This window comes from Rhinoderma darwinii, chromosome 8, assembly GCF_050947455.1.
Source record: "Rhinoderma darwinii isolate aRhiDar2 chromosome 8, aRhiDar2.hap1, whole genome shotgun sequence".
NCBI classification, from domain to species: domain Eukaryota; kingdom Metazoa; phylum Chordata; class Amphibia; order Anura; family Rhinodermatidae; genus Rhinoderma; species Rhinoderma darwinii.
This window is the reverse complement of record NC_134694.1, coordinates 71545885-71569503: the sequence shown is the minus strand read 5'-3', so window position 1 is coordinate 71569503 and position 23619 is coordinate 71545885. Positions and strand designations below refer to the sequence as shown.

The window sequence follows — 23619 nt, the reverse complement described above, 5'->3', positions numbered from 1 at the left end:
AAAAAAAACATTAGTAACACACATTGTGGGCTTAGATACAGGGTCCAGCAGACAGGATCACACATGGGCCATGTATCTAAGCCTACCATGTGGTTGGCTTAGATACAGTGCCTAGCAGACACCCGCCGGGACTCCCGCTAATCAGCTATTTTGAAGGGGGAGCAGTGCTTGTACGAGCATTGCTTCCCCTTCATTCCGGTCACTTGTTCACTCTGAGATAGATAGATATGAGATAGATAGATAGATAGATAGATAGATAGATAGATAGATAGATAGATAGATAGATAGATACAGGGGCGTAGCTAAAGGCTCATGGGCCCCGATGCAAAAGTTCTTATTGGGCCCCCCCCCCTGCAAACTTCTCATGGCCGACGGTCCGCAGCTTTCAGTTGCATCGCTGGGTCTCCTAAGTGACCCAACAATGCAGCACTAGCAGCCGGGGCGTCACTAAGGACTTAAAATGTCAGGGGAAATAGCCCCAATACATATGTGTCCACCCAAAAAAAATGTGTGTATAGGAGACAGCATAGCATATCTATAGCACTACGACCCTATAAACTATGGATAGGATTAGATACAGTGGCTCAGCAGACAGTATCACACATGATAGGATTAGATACAGTGGCTGAGCAGACAGTATCACACATGATAGGATTAGATACAGTGGCTGAGCAGACAGTATCACACATGATAGGATTAGATACAGTGGCTCAGCAGACCGTATCACACGATAGGATTAGATACAGTGGCTGAGCAGACAGTATCACACATGATAGGATTAGATGCAGTGGCCCAGCAGACAGTATCACACATGATCGGATTAGATACACAGCTCCGCAGACAGTATCACACATGATAGGATTAGATATAGGGCCTAGCAGACAGTATCACACATGATAGGATTAGATACAGTGGCTCAGCAGACCGTATCACACATGATAGGATTAGATACAGTGGCTCAGCAGACAGTATCACACATGATAGGATTAGATACAGTGGCTCAGCAGACAGTATCACACATGATAGGATTAGATACAGTGGCTCAGCAGACAGTATCACACATGATAGGATTAGATACAGTGGCTCAGCAGACAGTATCACACATGATAGGATTAGATACAGTGGCTCAGCAGACAGTATCACACATGATAGGATTAGATACAGTGGCTCAGCAGACAGTATCACACATGATTGGATTAGATATAGGGCCCAGCAGACAGTATCACACATGATAGGATTAGATACAGGCCCTAGCAGACAGTATCACACATGATTGGATTAGATACAGGACTCAGCTCGCTGACATTGTGTCTCCAGCGCTGGACCCAGGAAAGCTAAGAATAATAATTTTGCTTCTTTATGTGTTACTGATTATTTTTGTGTGTTTGTGTTTTTTTACAGGTTCGGTTGTTGGACTTCGCATTCGAGGACTTCAATGACGGCGGTTTTTTATTCTCAATAAAATGTTTAATGAGGGTTGTATTTTTTTTTTTCAATAAAATATTTTTTTCTATGTGCTTGTATCTTTTTAAACTTTATTATCACCGCCTTAGTAATGGCCGCTGGCTAATTGACAACCACCATTACTAAGGCGGGGCTTAATGTTAGCCGGTGCAAAGGCCAACACTAACCCCCATTATTACCCCGGTACCCACCGCCACCAGGGGTACTGGGAAGAGCCGGGTACAAACCAGTACCCGACCATCTGTAGTGACGGGCAGGCACCGGGGTGGCCGCAGGCTGGTATTAGGCTGGGGAAGGCCAAAAACAGTGGCGCCTACCACCCTGGTAATGCTGCCTGCTGCTGCTATGTTGTATCTGGCTGGTTATGAAAATTGGGGGGGGACCCGACATCGTTCTTTCCAATTTTTTTTTTTTATTTTTTTTAAATGACGTGGGGTCCCCCCCATTTTTCATAACCAGCCAGATACAATAAAGCATTACCAGGGTGGGAAGGGCCACTGTTTTTGGCCTTTCCCCTCCTGATAATACCAGTCTGAGGCCACCCCAGTGGCCGACCATCACTACAGATGGTCAAGTACTGATGGTACCCGGCTCTTCCCAGCACCCCTGGTGGTGGTGGGTACCGGGGTAATAAAGGGGGTTAGTGTTAGCCTCTGCATCCGCTAACACTAAGCCCCGCCTTAGCAATGGATGCTGTCAATCAGCCGGCGGCCATTACTAAGGCGGCAGTAATATAGTTTTAAAAAAAACCACAAAGACATAGAAAAAATATTTTATTGAAATAAAAAAAAAACCCACACAACCCTCATTAACCATTTTATTGATAATAAAAAAAAAAAGCCGTCATCGAAATAGTCCTGGAATCCGGCGTAGTCCAACGACCGAACCTGTAAGAAAACATACAAAAAAAACGATTAGCAACACGTGTTAGGCTTAGATAAAGGGCCCATGTGTGATACTGTCTGTGGGACCCTGTATCTAAGCCTACCACAAGGTAGGGTTAGATACAGGGTCCAGCAGACAGTAATCTTATACAGTATAAGATTACTGTGTGCTGGGGCCCTGTATCTAAACCTACAGTGTGGTAGGCTTATATACAGGGCCCAGCAGACAGTATCACGCATGGGCCATTTATCTAAGCCTACCATGTGATTGGCTTAGATACAGGGCCCAGCAGACAGTATCACACAATCTGTGATCCTGTCTAATGGGCCCGCTAAGCCTGCTACATCGTAGGCTTAAAGGGGTTGTGCAGTCCCTAAACATTGATGGCCTATCCTCAGGATAGGCCATCAATAGCTGATGTGTCGGGGTCCGTCTCCCGGGACCCGCCAATCAGCTGTTTTGAAGGGGCCGCAGCACTCGTACGAGAGCTGCTTCCCTTTCATTTCACTACTCGCTCACACTGTGAATCGCCGACACCGATTCACAGTGTGAACGGAATGAAGGGGAAGCAGCTCTCGTACGAGTGCTGCGGCCCCTTCAAAACAGCTGATTGGCGGTTCCCGGGAGTCGGACTCCGCCAGTCAGGGCTACTAATCTTACCTTCCTCTTCAGCCGCGGCGGAAGTTCTGTCCTCTCGATGTTGTGCGCGGCGGCATAGCGCTGTGACGTCATGCGCTGCGCACAGCGCTTGACGTCAGGACCTCCGCTGCGATCCGGAACCAGGAAGGTAAGTAAAGTCTGTTACTATAGTAACAGGGGCCCGCGGCCCGAGTTACTATAGTAACTTTTTATTGATGTGGTGCGGAGGGCTGTGGGCCCCCCTGGCTTCGGGGCCCGGTCGCAATTGCGACCGCTGCGACCCCTATAGCTAGGCCAGTGGCCATCATTATGACACTCCGTTTTTGGATGTTTGTAAACAGAAAAGCACGTGGTGCTTTTCTGTTTTCATTCATACTTTTCACTGCTGTTGCGCGAATCACGCGCGTCCCACGGAAGTGCTTCCGTGTGGTGCGCGTGATTTTCACGCACCCATTGACTTCAATGGGTGCGTGATGCGCGAAATACGCACAAAGAACGGACATGTTGTGAGTTTTTCGCAGCGGATTGACGCTGCGTAAAAATCACGCACCTGTCTGCACGGCCCCATAGACTAACATAGGTCCGTGCGACGTGCATGAAAATCACGCGCGTTGCACGGACTAATATATCCCGTTCGTCTGAATAAGCCCTAAGCCTAATGTTTTTATGCATCTTGTACTACTTTTAAGCAATCTTCGAATTTGTGATATGAATGGTGTGGTTTGCTGCAAGTTTCATAATCGCGGCAAAACCGCGCCATTTTTGCCGCAATTACGAAAATCGCAGCAAAACGCATGGTGAATTAAAAAACTTAACAAACCCTACAGGAGTTGGGGTCAGGAGAGACAAGTAAAGAAGAGACAATGGGGGATGCAGGGAGAGAGGGGGTTAAGGAAGCGCTCACCAGGACCTGAGAGGTGGACGTGCTTTCTCTTCTGCCGACTCTGCTGCTGCTATACTGTGGTAGAAGGACCTGATCGGTGGGCGTGGGTTCTGTTCCTCAAAGGCGAATCAGGTCACATGGGCATGACGTCATTAAAGGTCCTTTAGAAAACGGCATCTGTCCAGCTTTAATGCTGCTTATGCAGCGTTTTTACATAAGTAACCTCCCGAAAATGTGGTGGGGGGGCCGTGGGCCCCCCAGGCTTCGGGGCCCGGTCGCAATTGCGACCGCTGCGACCCCTATAGCTACGCCACTGGATAGATAGATAGATAGATATGAGATAGATAGATAGATAGATAGATAGATAGATAGATAGATAGATAGATAGATAGATAGATAGATAGATAGATAGGTAGATAGATAGATAGATAGATAGATAGATAGATAGATAGATAGATAGATAGATAGATAGATAGATAGATAGATAGATAGATAGATAGATAGATAGATAGATAGATAGATAGATATGAGATAGATAGATAGATAGATAGATAGATAGATAGATAGATAGATAGATAGATAGATAGATAGATAGATAGATAGATAGATAGATAGATAGATAGATAGATAGATAGAGAGATAGATAGATAGATAGATATGAGATAGATAGATAGATAGATAGATAGATAGATAGATAGATAGATAGATAGATAGATAGATAGATAGATAGATAGATAGATAGATAGATAGATAGATAGATAGATAGATAGATAGATAGATATATCTATCCTTTATAATCAGCAGCTGGAATATTCAAGGCCTCAACGCCTCAGCCTTTGGATGCAAAACTAACGATCCAGACTTCAACCAAAGACTGAAAAATATCGATATACAAATCCTCCTGGAAACATGGACTAGGACAGAGAATGAGTCCCTGGTGCCCACTGGATACAGGGAAATCTCTGTCCCCGCCCTGAAAAATAAACACATCAAGCAGGGCCGGTGTTCAGGAGGAATATTAGTCTGGTACAAAGAGGAGCTCCATGAGCAGATCAAAGCCGTGAAGCGAGGAGACAGCCACATCTGGATAAGAATAGGCAGCTCCATCCTCACCTCTCAGTCTGACATATATCTCTGCGCAACGTACATCACACCGCCAGAGTCCCCGTACTCCAACCCAGACAGCTTTGAGATTATACAAAGGGAAGCCACCCATTTCCAGACCCTGGGCAGCGTTCTCATCTACGGAGACCTCAATGCAAGAACGGGGAGAGATAAAGACTACCTGACCAATGATGGAAACATCTTCATTTTTGGAGCAGAGGCCGACTGTCAGAACTCCCTACAGAAAGAGAGAAACAGCTATGACAGCACCGTCAACAAAAGCGGGAAAAAACTATTGAATCTATGTCGAAGCTTAGGACTCCACATACTGAATGGCCGCACCAAGGGAGACTCTTTAGGAAGGTATACACTAAACTCCCATGTAGGCAGCAGTGTAATAGACTATGCCATCACGAACATGGACCCCGCAAACATTGGCGCACTCATAGTCACTCCACAAACGCACCTGTCAGATCACAACCAATTACTTCTATACATCAAATCCACAACCAAACCATCTGCACAAAAACCACATCAAACCGGCCTCTTCAACCTGCCCCCATCTTATAAATGGTCCAAAACGTCAACTATAAAATATAAAGAGACAATGAACAGACCAGAAGTGCAGGAGATGCTTCACAACCTCTACAACAAGGTGTATGAGACAAGCCCAGGAGGGGTAAATCAGGCCGTAAATGACCTCAATAATATATTTTATACCATGGCAGAGAAGTCTGACCTGAAAAGATGTGACTACAAGAGGCCACAAGAAATACATCCTAACGGTTGGTTTGACCGTGAGTGCAAAGAAGTACGGAAGACCCTAAGAAATGCCTCAAATAAGAAACACCGAGACCCAAACAACAGCGGTCTGAAGGAGGCCTACAGCAACATACAGAGGCAATACAAGACCATCCTCCGAAAGAAAAAACAAAGGCACATCTCCACCAAACTTACCCAACTCCAAGATGCCCTCCATGACAACTCGTTCTGGGAATCATGGAAACACATGGGCAAAAATTGCAAGAAAAACAACCTTCATATTCAAAATGGCAACATCTGGCTCCAATATTTGAGGGACCTCTACAAAGATATCCCGAAAGACGGACAAAGCCAAGAACAAAAACAAATAATATCAAAATTGAAGGCGATGGAGGAAACACTTAAAGATTCTCAAAACCCCCTGGATACACCAATAACACTGCAAGAAGTAACAGAGAGAACCTCAGACATAAGGTGTAAAAAATCCAGCGGTCTAGACGGAATCTCACCAGAAATGATAAAACACAGCCCGCCAGAAATACAGGCCGCAATAGTAAAACTATTTAATATGGTGCTGAGTGCCGGCTACTTCCCGCAAATCTGGAACCAAGGCCTTATAACACCAATCCACAAGAGTGGGGACAGGTACGACCCAGCCAACTACCGAGGGATATGTGTCAGCAGCAACCTGGGGAAACTGTTCAACAGCATCCTGAATAAGAGAATCCTCAGCTTCCTCACCCAGCACAATGTCCTCCACCAAAGCCAAGCTGGGTTCATGCCAAACCACCGCACCACTGACCACATATTCACCCTGCGCAGCCTCATCAAGAGCCACGTCCACAATACAAAGCATGGGAAGATTTACGCCTGTTTTGTGGACTTTAAGAAGGCCTTTGACTCAGTGTGGCACCCGGGCCTATTCCTGAAACTGCTGGAGAGCGGAATAGGAGGTAAAACCTATGACGTCATCAGAAGCTCCTACACAGAGAACAGATGCAGCGTGAAGGTGAACGGGAGAAGAACGGCTGATTTCCAGCAGAGCCGAGGAGTCAGACAGGGCTGCAGCCTCAGTCCAACACTCTTCAACATCTACATCAATGAACTGGCCACAGCTCTGGAATCCTCCTCAGCACCAGGTCTCGCCCTCCATGACACCCAGGTGAAATTCCTGTTGTATGCAGATGACCTTCTGTTACTATCACCAACCGAGAAAGGTCTCCAAGACAACCTGCAAATCCTAGAAAAATTCAGCTCCACGTGGGCACTACCCATCGATGCAAAGAAAACCAACATCATGGTGTTCCAGAAGAAAAACTCAAAATCCCCCAGGCACCCGACCTTCACACTAAATAACGCCACAATCACAGCGACCGACAGGTACACTTACCTGGGCCTAGAAATCAACCAATCAGGAAGCTTTAAACAAGCCATAGAGATACTGAAAGACAAGGCGTGCAAAACGTTCTATGCCATCAGAAGAAAACTCTATCACCTCAAACCACCAGTGACGGTCTGGCTGAAAATCTTTGACTCCATCATCTCCCCAATCCTCCTGTATGCCAGTGAAGTCTGGGGTCCGGACACATACCCAGACTGGTCAAGGTGGGATTCCAGCCCAACCGAAATCTTCCACCTAGAATTCTGCAAACACCTTCTCCAAGTCCATCGGAGCACCACAAATAGTGCCTGTCGGGCAGAACTGGGCAGATTCCCACTACACCTCACAATCCAGAAGAGGGCGCTATCATTCTGGGCCCATCTACACAGCAGCAGGCAAAGTTCCTATCACCATAAAGCCCTGCTACACCAAGGGGTCCCAGGTAAACCAGGCCCCCCAGAACATCTCACCCTGACCCGGCCTGAAGAAAATGTCACTCAGCGCGGCCTCACAAAAGCCGAAATCAAGGAGACAATAAACAAAGGCCAAGAGGAGTATATCAGTGACTGGAGGAACGACATAAAGACATCCCAGAAACTGACAATATACCGGAGTCTACAGCGGGAATATAAACTGGCGCCATATCTGGAGAAACTGCCAAACCCCAGAGACAGACAGATCCTGAGCGGCTACAGACTGAGCGCCCACAACCTGCTCATCGAATCCGGGCGCCACAGACAAACCTACCAGCCCAGGGAGAGCCGACTGTGCCAACAGTGCGACCAGGAGGCCGTGGAGGATGAGGCCCACTTCCTGCTACACTGCTCCAAAGACTCAGCAGTGAGGGACACTCACTTCAGGAGACTCTCCGATCTCTTACCGGACTTCAGCTCCATGGAAGAGGAAGAGAAACTCTACATCCTGCTGGGTGAAGAGGAAACCACAGTGGGCACAGCGGCACAATATGTCACTGCATGCCATAGACTGAGAGAGACATGATATGCCATGGACTTGTATAACCCCGACCCTAGATGTGTCCCTATCCCCAAGCCCTCAGTCCCTATCCCTCATTCCCTTACTTCTTACTTGCTTTGGCAATGCTAATATGTATTTGGTCCTGCCAATAAAGCTTCTTTGAATTGAATTGAATTGAATTGAATTGATATGAGATAGATAGATAGATAGATAGATAGATAGATAGATAGATAGATAGATAGATAGATAGATAGATAGATAGATAGATAGATAGATAGATAGATAGATAGATATGAGATAGATAGATAGATAGATAGATAGATAGATAGATAGATAGATAGATAGATAGATAGATAGATAGATAGATAGATGATAGATAGATAGATAGATAGATAGATAGATAGATAGATAGATAGATAGATAGATAGATAGATAGATAGATATGAGATAGATAGATAGATAGATAAATAGATAGATAGATAGATAGATAGATAGATAGATAGATAGATAGATAGATAGATAGATAGATAGATAGATAGATAGATAGATAGATAGATAGATAGATAGATATGAGATAGATGATAGATAGATAGATAGATAGATAGATAGATAGATAGATAGATAGATAGATAGATAGATAGATAGATAGATAGATAGATAGATAGATAGATAGATAGATAGATAGATATGAGATAGATAGATAGATAGATAGATAGATAGATAGATAGATAGATAGATAGATAGATAGATAGATGATAGATAGATAGATAGATAGATAGATAGATAGATAGATAGATAGATAGATAGATATGAGATAGATGATAGATAGATAGATAGATAGATAGATAGATAGATAGATAGATAGATAGATAGATAGATAGATAGATAGATAGATAGATAGATAGATAAAGTCCAAATACAATGTCAGCCGCACAGCCTTGTAAATCGTAGGTGGGTGCTGATTCTTTATATATACACATAGATATTTAACATTCTAGTACATATTGTCTTCCTGTATTAAATAGGAGTGATAAAGGTTTTTCCCCTTCACTCGTAAAATTCCATTTCTCATTGTGGATTTTCTTCGCATGTCTATGATTGGCATTTGCCCTCTTCGGGTATGGATAAATGGCGTTCCCTTCGTGACTGCGCATGCGTGACATGCGCAGCACGAATACTAATGCTTCTGACAGCTCCACAATGGTGATTGCAGCACATGTTTTGTGTTTACGTTGGAGCCGGATCCTTACTCTCGGTGAGACCCTCAAGTGTAGTGATATCTACACATGTGCACGATCCTATCTAATTATATACAATTAAAAGATTGTTAGACTATATAACTTTCTGTAATGTATTATGTTATGTATTACAGTCCTGTTGTGATAGTATCTTTATAACACATTCCTCACTCATTTAATTTTGCATATATGCATTCACTATATACCTTTTGGCAACCTTATATGTGTTGTTGCATTTTATTGACACTGCTTTTTTATAATATTGGTTCTCTTCTAAATGTGTGGTCATGACATGAATCTGTTCACTTGAGAAAGGCTCCTGTGTTGAGCTGAAACGTCGTGTGTATATGGACCAATAAAGCACCTTTTTCTACTTTGCTTATACCTTGGAGTGCTGCCTGATTTTTGGATCCTAGATAGATAGATAGATAGATAGATAGATAGATAGATAGATAGATAGATAGATAGATAGATAGATAGATAGATAGATAGATAGATAGATAGATAGATAGATAGATAGATAGATAGATAGATATGCGATAGATAGATAGATAGATAGATAGATAGATAGATAGATAGATAGATAGATAGATAGATAGATGATAGATAGATAGATAGATAGATAGATAGATAGATAGATAGATAGATAGATAGATAGATAGATAGATAGATAGATAGATAGATAGATAGATAGATAGATATGAGATAGATAGATAGATAGATAGATAGATAGATAGATAGATAGATAGATAGATAGATAGATAGATAGATATGAGATAGATTTGAGATAGATAGATAGATAGATAGATAGATAGATAGATAGATAGATAGATAGATAGATAGATAGATAGATAGATAGATAGATATGAGATAGATAGATAGATAGATAGATAGATAGATAGATATACTTTGTCTGTTATGCTAAACAGTCAGGCCTGAAGTGTGATCTTCTATTCCTTTCCCTCTGCACAGGCCACGAGGAAGAGGGAAACAGCTAGAAGCGAGCTGATTGGCTGGACAGCACAGTGGGCGGGCAAGAGTCTTCCCCCTCCGTGCAATGACTATTTCACCGCCGAGCTGCCACCAATGCTTTAAAATACATTGCTGGGTCTCTTTTGTACCATTGTACTACTGTGCTACTGTGGTGGGGGGGCCTGCGGGCCCCCCCTAGCTGGGGGCCCGGTCGCAGTTGCGACCGCTGCGACCCCTTTAGCTTAGCCACTGGTGGGATTACATCAGCTGTGACCCAAGAAAAATGCGGTTGCCAAACTATTTTGCTGAGCACATGCAGGACCCCTTGATAAAGCTACAGGCGAAACGCGCGTCGGGGCGCTACTTCACATCTTGGGTCATACTAACACTCTCCTAAATATGGGTAAGTGCATCAGCTAGGCTTAATTAGGTCTTATGTCATATATCTAATGCACTAGTCACTTTGAGTAAACATAAGCTTTTACACTGAGCTTCCTACACTTCGCTTCCGTGCTATCCTTATTTAAGCCTACCTATACTAATGTATCTCGTATTGGAGTTTACATTAATCTAACCTCTCACGCTATATACAAAATTTATGTACATACTTTTGATTAATGTATATATTGGTGATCCAGATACAGATTTGTTTTAGATTCTCTGCTTTTGTTGTTTTGTCGTTATTAATAAAGATTGTCTATTTTTCATACTCGATAAACATGGACTCTTTTGTTCTCTAGTTTATATATATATATATATATTGCTTCCTGTGTGATTTGTTTGCTATGCTAAGACTAAGGGCCACTTGGGCCTGAAACCGGTCAGTTTCTGTTCTATATGTTGTCCCTGATTTTATGGAACCTCAATAAAAGCTGCATTTTGTTGAAGATATTGATGCTGAAACCTTCTTGCCTTTTCTGCTACAATTTGGTGCAGTCCTGCACCCTCCGCGAGTCAACTTGGTTGGTGAGCTGGATAAAAATGAACTGTTAAGATTCTCAAGTCGGTTTACAAGAAGTGCACATTCACTTGTCTTTTGGAGAAGACGACATTGGGGGAGTTTAGCAAATTTATTACATGGACATCCAATGGGAATAAAGACACGGACACAAAGATGTAAGGGGCAAAAAGAAGATTTTATTTGTAGTTCTAGGAAGTGGTTGATTTTATGTGTTCACAAGGTTATTACTTCTATTTGTGGGGAATGTTATGGCTGAGTTGATCCAGAGGAAGGCGAAAACCCCTAAGAGGAAAGAGCCAATTGTCCTCATGTAAGGGGGGAAAATTCCTTCCTGACCCCAAATATGGCGATCAGAATAAATCCCAGGATCAAAGCCAATGTGTACATCTATCTGTTCTATGTGTCTGTGTCTATGTGTATATATATATATATATATATATATATATATATATATATATATATATATATGTGCTGTTTCTATCTATGTGTGTGTTATCTCAATGTAGGTGCGATGTGTGATACTTACCTGGCCTGTGTCTTACTAGAAATCAGTGAGTTCAGGGATAATAGCCGCTCTGGTAAGATCACTGGTACTCAGCAGGCCCCAGGACTACAATATACGGCTATTTGTCCTGAACTCACCAGGTCTCAGATGGAAAAAAAAAGCACAGGCCACTCCTGGGGGTGTAGAGGGTCTTCAGGAGGTAGTGATGTCTGATGCCAGCCAGAGGTTAGAGGATGGAAAGCCAAGGTCCTGGGGCAATAACATGATGGAAAATGCGGCATATAGATGGTATAGAGAGAGGATGTTATAGGCAAGCCGAGGTCATACACAGCAGAGGCATGGGTCAGGAGGCACAAAGTTCTGGGCAGTAGGCACGGGCTGATCCTGCAAGATGGAACATCACTTCTAGAGATGGAGGATCTTACCGGGCCCAGCTTGGTGATGTGAAGGAGAATCCGGCCACGGGGTAAAGGTGTTTTTTATCCTCCGGCCACTGCAGGTGTTGGTTCTCCAGAACTGCCTTGAATGGTATAAATGGAGGCTGTGCTCTCCTCCCCTCCAGTTCCTCCCAGCCGATGGTGTTAAAGAATGGATGGTCTCTGATGTTCTTATACACACCCAGCCGCTTCTCAGGATTCTTACGCAGCAGTTTTGTTAGCAGATGTTTTAGGTCAGCATTCAGCCAAGATGGAAATGTAGGCTTTGCGGTGGTGATGGATTTGTAAGCCTTTTTAATGCTGGAGCCATCGTAAAATGGGGAGCATCCTGCTGACATCCAAGACACAACAATCCCCAGGCTCCACCAGTCAACTGCCACGTCATAATCCTTTTCCAGAAGCACCTCAGGGGCCATATAATCGTATGTTCCCGTCACTCCATTGATCTTAGTGGAGGAGGTGACGCCATCTTGGGCAAGCCCCAGGTCTATGATGCGGATGTGTCCATCTTTATCCAGCATGATGTTATCTGGCTTTATATCTCTGTAATGAAATAAGACAGATGACACATAAAAAAAGAGAATGGAAAATCAACCCAGTGAGGCAATAATACAGGAGACATGGGATGTACCGCTGCAAAACCAGGCACAATGCAGGACTCTGGGAAAGCTGGGTGCATTATTTACAGCATAGAAGAAAACCAAGAGATGTGGGGAAGTTCTGCTTACCGGTGGACGATGTTGTGTCCATGGAGGAACTGGAGGCCACATACTATCTCTGCTGTGTAGAATCTGATGGGGAGAACACAGTGTAGTATCAATGACATAAAATCATTCTCTGGCAGTTCCCTAATATCATGTTATTATCAGTGTCTGTCGCCACCAGCATAGAAGAGGCGCTGTTTATGGCAGCCTGTACACCCTTCGTTCTCTGCATTGTTCTTTGTCTGACCTGTCATGTCCTCGTTTTTCCACCCTTTAGTCGGCCTCATGCACACGACCGTAAAAACTCCCGTTATTACGGGTCGTAATTACGACCCGTAATAACGGGCTCATAGACTTCTATTGGCCACGGGTACCTTCCCGTTTTCTTACGGGAAGGTGCCCGTGCCGTTGAAAAAGATAGAACATGTCCTATTTCAGGCCGTAATAACAGCACGGACAGTCCATAGAAGTCTATGGAGCTCCCGTAATGACGGGTGGCTACATGTGTGCACCCGTCATTACGGCAGCGTTGCTAAGCGACGTCAGTAAATAGTCACTGTCCAGGGAGCTGAAAGAGTTAACTGATCGGCAGTAACTCTTTCAGCACCCTGGACAGTGACTACCGATCAGAATAAAGAGCAACCTGTAAAAAATAAAAACAAAAGACGTTCATACTTACCGAGAACTTCCTGCTTCCTCCAGTCCGGTCTCCCGGCCGTTGCCTTGGTGACGCGTCCCTCTCGACATCCGGCCCGACGTCCTGGCCGTCCCTGGATGACGTTTCAGCCCATGTGACCGCTGCAGCCAATCACAGGTCAATCACAGGCTGCAGCAGTCACATGGACTGCCGCGTCATCCAGGGATGTCGGGCTGGATGTGAAGAGAGGGACGCGTCACCAAGACAACGGCCGGGTAAGTATGAATTTCTTTAACTTTTATTACAGAAAGGGCTGTCCCTTCTCTCTATCCTGCACTGATAGAGAGAAGGGGCTGCCGATTAGTGCAGTGCTATTTTGCCGCCAAAAACTTGCCCGTAAATACGTGTGGAATACGGGTGACACCGGACCCATATTTACGGGCACGGGTCCGTAAATACTGGTGCAAAACGGGTCGAATACGTGTGACACCGGACCCGTATTTACGCCAGTATTTACGGGTGGGAAAAAATACGGTCGTGTGCATGAGGCCTTAGTCCACTATCTTTTCTGTATTGTTCCCTCTGTCTCCTGATCAGTCATTTACTTACCTTACATTGCCGATGTCCAGGCAGCCGCACATTTTGATTAAATCCTCCAGGCTGCCGCCAGACAGATACTCGGTGATGAAATAGGCTCGGTCCTGAGACTGATGTGCGGCATAGAGGTGGCATAAAAATGGGCAGTCTCGGGCCTGCAGTAGTATCCGTCGCTCTCTCATTAAAGTTGCCGCATTGTCCCCTCTTTTGTTGATAACCTTGATGGCCATGTAGGTGTTTTGGCTGGGGACTGATGCCAGGACCACCTGAAGAAAAGAGATGACAAATTATAATTGGAAGTGGTCACAGATGAAATTCTTATACCTTTAGTACATGGGTGATTTATCTGCTGGGGTCTCTGGTTTGTTCTATTGCCTAAGAGAGGGGGCTGGATGGACTGTGTGGTGGTTAGTTAGGTAGTGGCCAGGACACTACAGCTGAGCAAAAGTAAGCAAACATAATGTAGTGTCTGTTCTTGGGTACTTTATGGGGACCACTTTTAGGATTATTTACCTTACCCATACGACATCGGTATAACTGGAGCAAACTGTATATAGGACTGTGGGGTCAGTGTTCTTTTATAGACCCACATTGGATGTAGTAGGGTTGTAATAAAGGAATAATGGTAATTGAGGGACCCTAATAAAGAATTTACATTGGGACACAGGAGCTATAAGTTACATCCCTGACAATGCACCTTTCCCAAACTCTTCATTCCCTGAGATCATCTCTCCAGCACAGTAAAATACCTCGTTCTAGCAGATGGGACCTAATGTGGAGGCTTATTACAGCGCAGCACTATAGAAGGAGTGATAGCCTAAAATGGCAGATAACAGAAAACAATAGATTGCATTCAATTGCACAGCTGAAGTTAGGTACACTGCCCCTTTGACAGGAATTAGGGAGTTGAACACCTATAGAGACATGAGTGCTAAACCTAAAATGCAATAAAAATTACATAATAACAAAAAGAACAAGTTACAGACTACATAAAACAGAGAATGGACAAATATCTGGTCACATAAGTAAGGAAGATGAATGATCCACCAGACCTGTAGCTCAAGTTATAATAGTAGGGGCAGGATGGTACAGCTGACAGTAAAAAAAGAAGAGTAAAAGTAATACATTGTAAATCACTGCATACAAAACCTGCAACCCTATCAGCAATACAATAGTTTGTAGGGAAAGAGCCTCAGAGCAGTAGCCATGAATACCCAGAACACCTAGAAATTAAGAAATCGTAAAACTTACTTCGCCAAAGCTGCCCCTACCCAACACCTGATGAAAGGTGAAGCGACTGATGTTAATTTTGGGGTAGGGGCTGGATGTTACAGGGTCCCGGCTGCCACCTGGTCCTGGCTCCTCATCCTCTAATGCTCTGGCTTTCTCTCCTCTCTTCTTCTTTATCTCTATAAATCCACTGCCGTCCTCTTCCCTCTTCCTCTTGTCATCTTCTCTCTTTTTCTCGCCGTCTCCACCTTGTCCAATGCACGCCATTTAATAATATCTCGCAGAAAACAAAGATGTCCGTCCAATCACTGCCGTTGACAGTTGAAAGTAGATGGCAGTTGGCCGTGTGCAGGTCACATGATGTCACAGCAGAACCATGAAACATCAGGTGGCACTTGCCTGCCAGTGGGCCATGTACCTGCTCTGCCATATGCACTGTGATATGGGCATCATGAGTGATAGTCCAGTGTCCAGAGCAATGGAGAAATTCATGGCTGGTTCTTCTAGTGTTGTATCATTAATAGATGGGGCAGGTGATATGACTTTAGTGGTGCTCATAGTTCATCAGAAACTCTGCTGGAATTTTAGAATAAGTGCAGTTGTGTGGAAATAGAAATGAAGCGTTTGGAGCAATAAACCATAAATTATTCTTGCTGCTAATGACAGAAATAACAAATCCTTGTGAGGAGCCGGAGCCGAACCACAAACAGCAGCCAGGAACATTGTGGCCTATTAGGCCTTATTGCCAGACCAACACCTGTAAATGGAAGGGTTGCCCTTGGCCCTTTCTGTGATATTGTACAGCAAGTCAGCCATCATCGCCTACCTGAGTCGTATCTTATCCTGTGCCTCCCATATTGGGTAGAACTGAGTATACCTGTAGCTGTGGCATCGTCACTGCCGGCCTGAAATTAACATTTGAGTTTGCAAATATCTCCTGTCTCCATATCATCTATTCCATGACACAACCTCCACCAGACCCCATACCATCCAGGGCCCCACCTTACATTTCCATGACAGTTAATGGTCAGTACCCCCAGTGCAGATCTGGGTGTACAGGGAGGAGATTTCTGCTTTTTTGGAAGGGAGAAATTTGTTGAAGGAAAGGATTCTATAAAGATTAAAGTTGAATTTATCCACAATGATGTTTTATTCTGAGGTGTGAAATGTTAGAAAGGCTTCATGTAGAAATGTTAGGAGTGATCTTTTTCTACATAACCGGTCATGGTTTGGGTCAATGTTGGGGGTTTTACTAATATATATATTACTGGGGGTTGGAGCTCTGTTCTGCTTGTTGAGAGCTCTGATGCTCCATCTGGCTTCACTACTAACTAGAAGAAATCTGTTGGCCAAGCATGGATGTTATACCATATGATAAACATAAGGGGGAGGGGTGATTGGTGGCGGCACTGCCCTGTATGGCAATAAATATGCATCCAGGTGCTCCGGACAGGTAAACATGTCTCATCCACAGCATTTTCTTGCTCTTTTATCACTTTCTTCAGTTCAGCTAATCGTCTGAGCTTCAGGAATCAGCAAGTCACACAGTGGCAGAAGTTCTAGTAGTAAAATGCACTTTCAGCTCTGTTACTAACGCTTTTATAGAGACACTGTGGCTGGTATATGTAAGGGCACTTATGGGCACAGTGGGTAAAGCTTATGGGGGCTCTAGCTGGCATTTTCAGAAACTCCTACTATATTACGATGGGTAACACAATGGGGTTACTGCTGCCTGGGGAAATATGGTCAGACAGTCCTGCGGTCCGTAAATGGACCGTGGGCTGTCTGCTTATATAAGGTATGTCCCTCGATCGTGTTACAGGGATTCTCTGTGACATGATCAAAGGGAGGACCCCCTCAATCTATCCCTTTGAATGCCGCGATCAGAAATACTATTTAGTGTAGGGACCCATTTGTGAGAGGCACCTTGTCATAGTAGGTGAGTTCACACAATTTGATCAACATGTGCGCTAAGAATCTCACATTTATAAGTATAGTAAATGTAGCAGTAATCCAATTTAACCCCTTCCCGACAGCCATTTTTTAATTTAATTTTTTCCACCCCATCTTCCAAAAGCCATAACTTTTTTATTTTTGGTCGATATAGTCATATGAGGGCTTGATTTTTGCGAGACGAGTTGTAGTTTTTCATGGCACCATTTATTGTACAATATAATGCAGTAGGGAACAAAAAAACAAATATTTGAGGGGTAGAAAATGAAATAAACTGTGATTCCTCCATTGTTTTTTGTGCTTCGTTTTTACGACATTCACCGTGCAATTAAAACAACATGTCAACTTTATTCTGCGGGTCAATACGATTACGGTGATACCAAATTTATATGTATTTTTCTATACTTTGCTACTTTTACAAGGAAAAAACAAACTGAAAAATAAAATTTATATTGTTTCGCTAAATTCGGATATTTTTTTTATTTTTCCGTCGATTTACCCCTTCAGGACCAAGCTCATTTTGGCCTTCAGGCCCAGCCCAATTTTTTTTAAATCTGACATGTGTCACTTTATGTGGTAATAACTTTGGAATGCTTTTACCTATCCAAGCGATTCTGAGATTGTTTTCTCGTGACATATTGGACTTTATGTTAGTGGAAAAATGTGGTCGATAAATTCATTGCTTCTTTGTGAAAAACCCCAAAATTATGAGAAAATTTGCAAAAATTATGATTTTTCTAAATTTAAATGTATCTGCTTGTAAAACAGATAGTAATACCGCCCAAAATAGTTACTAGTTTACATTTCCCATATGTCTACTTTATGTTCGCATTGTTTTTTGAACGTGCATTTATTTTTCTAGGACATTACAAGGCTTAGAACATTAGTAGCAATTTCTCACATTTACAAGAAAATTTAAAAATGCTATTTTTTCAGGGACCAGTTCAGTTGTCAAGTGGCTTTGAGGGGCCCATATATTGGAAACCCTTATAAAAAAAACCATTTAAAAAACGGCACCCCTCAAAGTATTTAAAATAGCATTCAGGAAGTGTTTTAACCCTTCAGGCGTTTCACAGGAATTTAAGCAAAGTAGAGGTAAAATGTAGAAATGTAATTTATTTTGCTGAAATTCATTTGTAATAAAAAAACTTCTGTAACACAGAAAGTTTTACAAGAGAAACGCAACTGAATATTTATTGCCCAGATTCTGCAGTGTTTAGAAATATCCCACATGTGGCCCTAGTGTGGTAATGGACTGAAGCACAGACCTCAGAAGCACCGAGTGGATTTTGGGGCCTCCTCTTTTTTTTAGAATATATTTTAGGCACCATGTCGGGTTTGCAGAGGTCTTGTGGTGCCAAAACAGTGGGAACCCCCCAAAAGTGACCCCATTTTGAAAACAACACCCCTCAAGGAATGTATCTAGGGCTATAGTTAGCATTTTGAACCCACGTTTTTTTTGCTAAATTTATTTGAATTAGTCTGTAAAAATTAACATTTATTTTTTTTCTGAAAAAACATAGAATTTTCTAATTCTTACAAAGAATAAAGGAGAAAAACCACACCAACATTTGTAAAGCAATTTCTCCTGATTACAGTAATACTCCATATGTGGTCATAAACTGCTATTTAGAACCACGGCAGAGCTCAAAAGGGAAGGAGCGCCATTTGGATTTTGGAGCGCAGATGTTGCTGGAATGGTTTTCGATGCCATGTCGCGTTCGCAACGCACTGGAGGGACCAAAACAGTGGAAACCCCCCAAAAGTGACCACCATTGTGAAAACTACACTTCTCAAGGAATTTTTCTAGAGGGTATAGTTAGCATTTTGACGTCATAGGTTTTTTGTTGAATTCATTGGAATTAGTCTGTGAGGATGAAAATCTACTTCTTTTATAAAACAACATAGAATTTTCACATTTTTACAAGAAATAAAGGAGAAAAAGCACCCCAATGTTTGTAAAGCAATTTCTCCCGATTAAGGCAATACCCCATATGTGGTAATAAACTACTGTTTGGACCCATGGCAGGTTTCAGAAGGGAATGAGTGCAATTTGGATTTTGGAGCGCAGATTTTGCTGGAATGGTTTTCGGTGCAATGTCGCGTTTGCAACGCACTTGAGGGACCAAAACATTGGAAACTCCCCAAAAGTGACCCCATTTTGAAAACTACACCCTCAAGGAATTTTTCTAAGGATATAGTTAGCATTTTGAACTCACAGTTTGTTTGCTAAATTTATTGAAATTAGTCTGTGAAGATGAAAATCTACTTTTTTTCTGAAAAAGCATAGAATTTTCAAATTTTTACAAGGAATAAAGGAGAAAAAGCACCCCAACATTTGTAAAGCAATTTCTCCAGAGTACGTAAATACCCCATATGTGGTCATAAACTTTTGTTTGGACACACAGCAGGGTGTAGAATGGCAGGAGCGCTACTTGGCATGCAGACTTTGCTTTTATTAGAATTAGTTAGTGAAAATGAAAAATGTAATTTTTTTCAAAAATATGTTGTTTTAGCTAAAAATGTTTTATTTTCACAAGGGGTAATAGGAGAAAAAACACCACACAATTTGTTACTCAATTTCTCCCGAGTATGACAATACCTTATATGTGGCCCTAAACTGCTGTTTGGGCACATGGCAGAGCTCAAAATTGAAGGAGCGCCATTTTGGCTTTTAGAGCGCAGATTTTGCTGGATTGGTGTACAGGCGCCTTGTCGCATTTGCAGAGCTTCGAGGTACCAGAGTACTTTAGACACTACTGGGAAGTGACCCTATTTTGGAAAATAATATTGTATGGGGTCAGCTATCGGGGTATTATACTGTATGGGCAAAGCTATAGGGGCATTATACTGTATGGGGCAGCTGTCGGGGCATTATACTGTATGTGACAGCTATGGGCCTTTATACTGTATGGGGCAGCTATGGGGGCATTATGCTGTATGGGGCATTATACTGTATGGTGGCAGCTAGAGGGCATTATACTGTGTGGGGGCAGCTATGAATGCATGATAATGTGTGGGCTGAATCGGGTGGTTTTTGGGGGGCGGGGATTGGGCGGGATTAAAGGCATGGCTTAAAAGGAAAAAATGTATGTATATTTACTGAGACTATAGGGTGGGGGTAAAAGAATACCATCTGAAATTCTGTGTATTTTAAATGATGTGAAATGAATGGAACCAGATCTGCATATCATTCCCTATTAAACAAGGCCCTTACATTTTATGTTATGGCTGGTTGCTAGTGGGTGGGTGGCAGTTCACAGGTGACTTCACGCCCCTTCTTTGCCTGGGCTCCTAAAAGTGCTGTCCCGATGGTGCCCTAGTAGCAGATTCACCAGCCTTTTCTGCGCCCCTTCTGCTCACTCTTCTCCAGCCAAACAGACATCTCCCTCCTGTGCCATTTTCCAATGTTGCTGACTGGCTGCTTGCATTTCTGCTGTTGACTGGCTGCTTACATTTCTGCTGCTGACTGGCTGCTTGCATTTCTGTTGCTGACTGGCTGCTTGCATTTCTGCTGCTGACTGGCTGCTTACATTTCTGCTGCTGACTGGCTGCTCGCATTTCTGTTGCTGACTGGCTGCTTGCATTTCTGTTGCTGACTGGCTGCTTACATTTCTGTAGCGGACTGGCTGCTTACATTTCTGCGGCTGACTGGCTGCTCGCATTTCTGTTGCTGACTGGCTGCTTACATTTCTGTAGCGGACTGGCTGCTTACATTTCTGCTGCTGACTGGCTGCTTGCATTTCTTTTGCTGACTGGCTTCTTGCATTTCTGTTGCCGACTGGCTGCTTACATTTCTGTTGCTGACTGGCTGCTTGCATTTCTGTTGCTGACTGGCTGCTTACATTTCTGCGACTGACTTGCTGCTCGCATTTCTGTTGCTGACTGGCTGCTTACATTTCTGTAGCGGACTGGCTGCTTACATTTCTGCTGCTGACTGGCTGCTTGCATTTCTTTTGCTGACTGGCTTCTTGGATTTCTGTTGCCGACTGGCTGCTTGCATTTCTGTTGCTGACTGGCTGCTTGCATTTCTGTTGCTGACTGGCTGCTTACATTTCTATGCTGACTGGCTGCTTACATTTCTGTTGCTGACTGGTTGTTGCATCTCTGTTGCTGACTGGCTGCTTACATTTCTGTTGCTGACTGGCTGCTTGCATTTCTGTTGGTGACTGGCTGCTTACATTTCTGTTGCTGACTGGCTGCTTACATTTCTGTTGCTGACTGGCTGCTTGCATTTCTGTTGTTGACTGGCTGCTTACATTTCTGTTGCTGACTGGCTGCTTGCATTTCTGTTGCTGACTGGTTGCTTGCATTTCTGTTGCTGACTAGCTGCTCGCATTTCTGTTGCGGACTAGCCGCTCGCATTTCTGTTGCTGACTGGCTGCTTGCATTTCTGTTGCTGACTGGTTGCTTGCATTTCTGTTGCTGACTGGCTGCCTGCATTTCTGTTGCTGAGTGGCTGCTTGTATTTCTGTTGCTGACTGGTTGCTTGCATTTCTGTTGCTGACTAGCTGCTCGCATTTCTGTTGCGGACTAGCTGCTCGCATTTCTGTTGCCGACTGGCTGCTTGCATTTCTGTTGCTGACTGGCTGCTTGCATTTCTGTTGCTGACTGGTTGCTTGCCTTTCTGTTGCTGACTGGCTGCCTGCATTTCTGTTGATGAGTGGCTGCTTGCATTTCTGTTGCTGACTGGTTGCTTGCATTTCTGTTGCTGACTAGCTGCTCGCATTTCTGTTGCCGACTTGCTGCTTGCATTTCTGTTGCTGACTGGCTGCTTGCATTTCTGTTGCTGACTGGCTGCTTGCATTTCTGTTGCTAACTGGTTGCTTGCATTTCTGTTGCTGACTAGCTGCTCGCATTTCTGTTGCGGACTAGCTGCTCGCATTTCTGTTGCCGACTGGCTGCTTGCATTTCTGTTGCTGACTGGCTGCTTGCATTTCTGTTGCTGACTGGTTGCTTGCATTTCTGTTGCTGACTGGCTGCCTGCATTTCTGTTGCTGACTGGCTGCTTGCATTTCTGTTGCTGACTGGCTGCTTGCATTTCTGTTGCTGACTGGCTGCCTGCATTTCTGTTGCTGACTGGCTGCTTGCATTTCTGTTGCTGACTGGCTGCTTGCATTTCTGTTGCTGACTACTTGCTAGTTTATCCTTTGGTTTGAAGCTGGCATTATTGGCTCTCCTATGATATTTACCTATGGTCTCTACTGTGCGGCGGACATCATTAACCTCTTCCCGCGCTGCTCCGCAATAGTACGTCCTGCAGAGGGGTTAGTTCACGCATCCAGACGTAATATTGCGGAGTAGTTCCCGGCGCACACTGTCCTAACGGACAGTGTCCGAGAACCGGGAGGTCAGCTGACACTCCAGCCTTGCCGGTCAGCGGACCATCGCCGCTGATTTCGGCAATTAACCCTATAAATGCGGCGACGGATTGCCGTCGCCGCATTTAAGTGGTTTGAAGAAAATCGGCAGCCCCCACGAAGTGATCGTGGGGGCTACCGATGCTTGTCGTGGCAATCGGAGTTCAGACAATGACCTCCGGGTTGCCATGTACGGAAGCCTCGGAGGAGCAGCCTCCTGCCGCTCCTCCGAGACTTCCTGTCAGTGTGACTGTCACGTCACAATGACAGAGTACATTACACTACGTGTGTAGTGTAATGTACTCTAGCAGCGATCAAAGCTGCAAGTCTAAGTGTCCCCTAGTGGGACAAGTGAAAAAAGTAAAAAAAAGATAATAAAAATGTTTTAAAAAAGTGTAAAAATAAAAGTTCTAAGTTATATAAACAAACACTTCATTTTTTTCCTATAATAAGTCTTTCATTATAGGAAAAAAATGAACACGTTAAAAAAAGTACACATATCTGGTATCACCGCGTTCGTAACGACCCCAACTATAAAACTATAATGTTATTTTTCCCGCACGATTAACACCCCAAAAAAAATCAATAAAAAACTAAACCAGAATCGCTATTTTTTGGTCACCACCCCTCCCAAAATAGAGAATAAGAAGTGATCAAAAAGTCGCATGTACCCGAAAATAATACCGATAAAAACTGCAAGCCGTCCCGCAAAAAACAAGCCCTTACACCGCTTTTTTAACTGAAAAATAAAAAAGTTACGGCTCTCAGAATATGGAGACACAGAAAATAAATTATTTTATAAAAAAGAGATTTTATTGCGCAAACGCTGCAAAACATAAAAAAAAACTATATACATATGGTATCGCCGTAATCGTACCGACCCGCAGAATAAAATATAATGGTCATTTATAGTGCACGGTGAACGCCGCAAA

General features: G+C 43.6%; 1 protein-coding gene across 1 annotated transcript; it reads right to left on the bottom strand.

The window, feature by feature from the left end:
• Positions 1–11420: 11420 nt before the first annotated feature.
• On the bottom strand, positions 11421–15761 carry LOC142658715 (protein kinase C theta type-like). The gene is made up of 4 exons (XM_075834322.1): positions 15396–15761; positions 14157–14410; positions 12935–12997; positions 11421–12749 (listed from the first exon to the last, which is right to left on the bottom strand). Exons 1-4 carry the CDS (start codon positions 15639–15641, stop codon positions 12191–12193), a joined length of 1122 nt encoding a protein of 373 aa, XP_075690437.1. The 5' UTR covers positions 15642–15761; the 3' UTR covers positions 11421–12190.
• Between the last annotated feature and the right edge of the window lie 7858 nt (positions 15762–23619).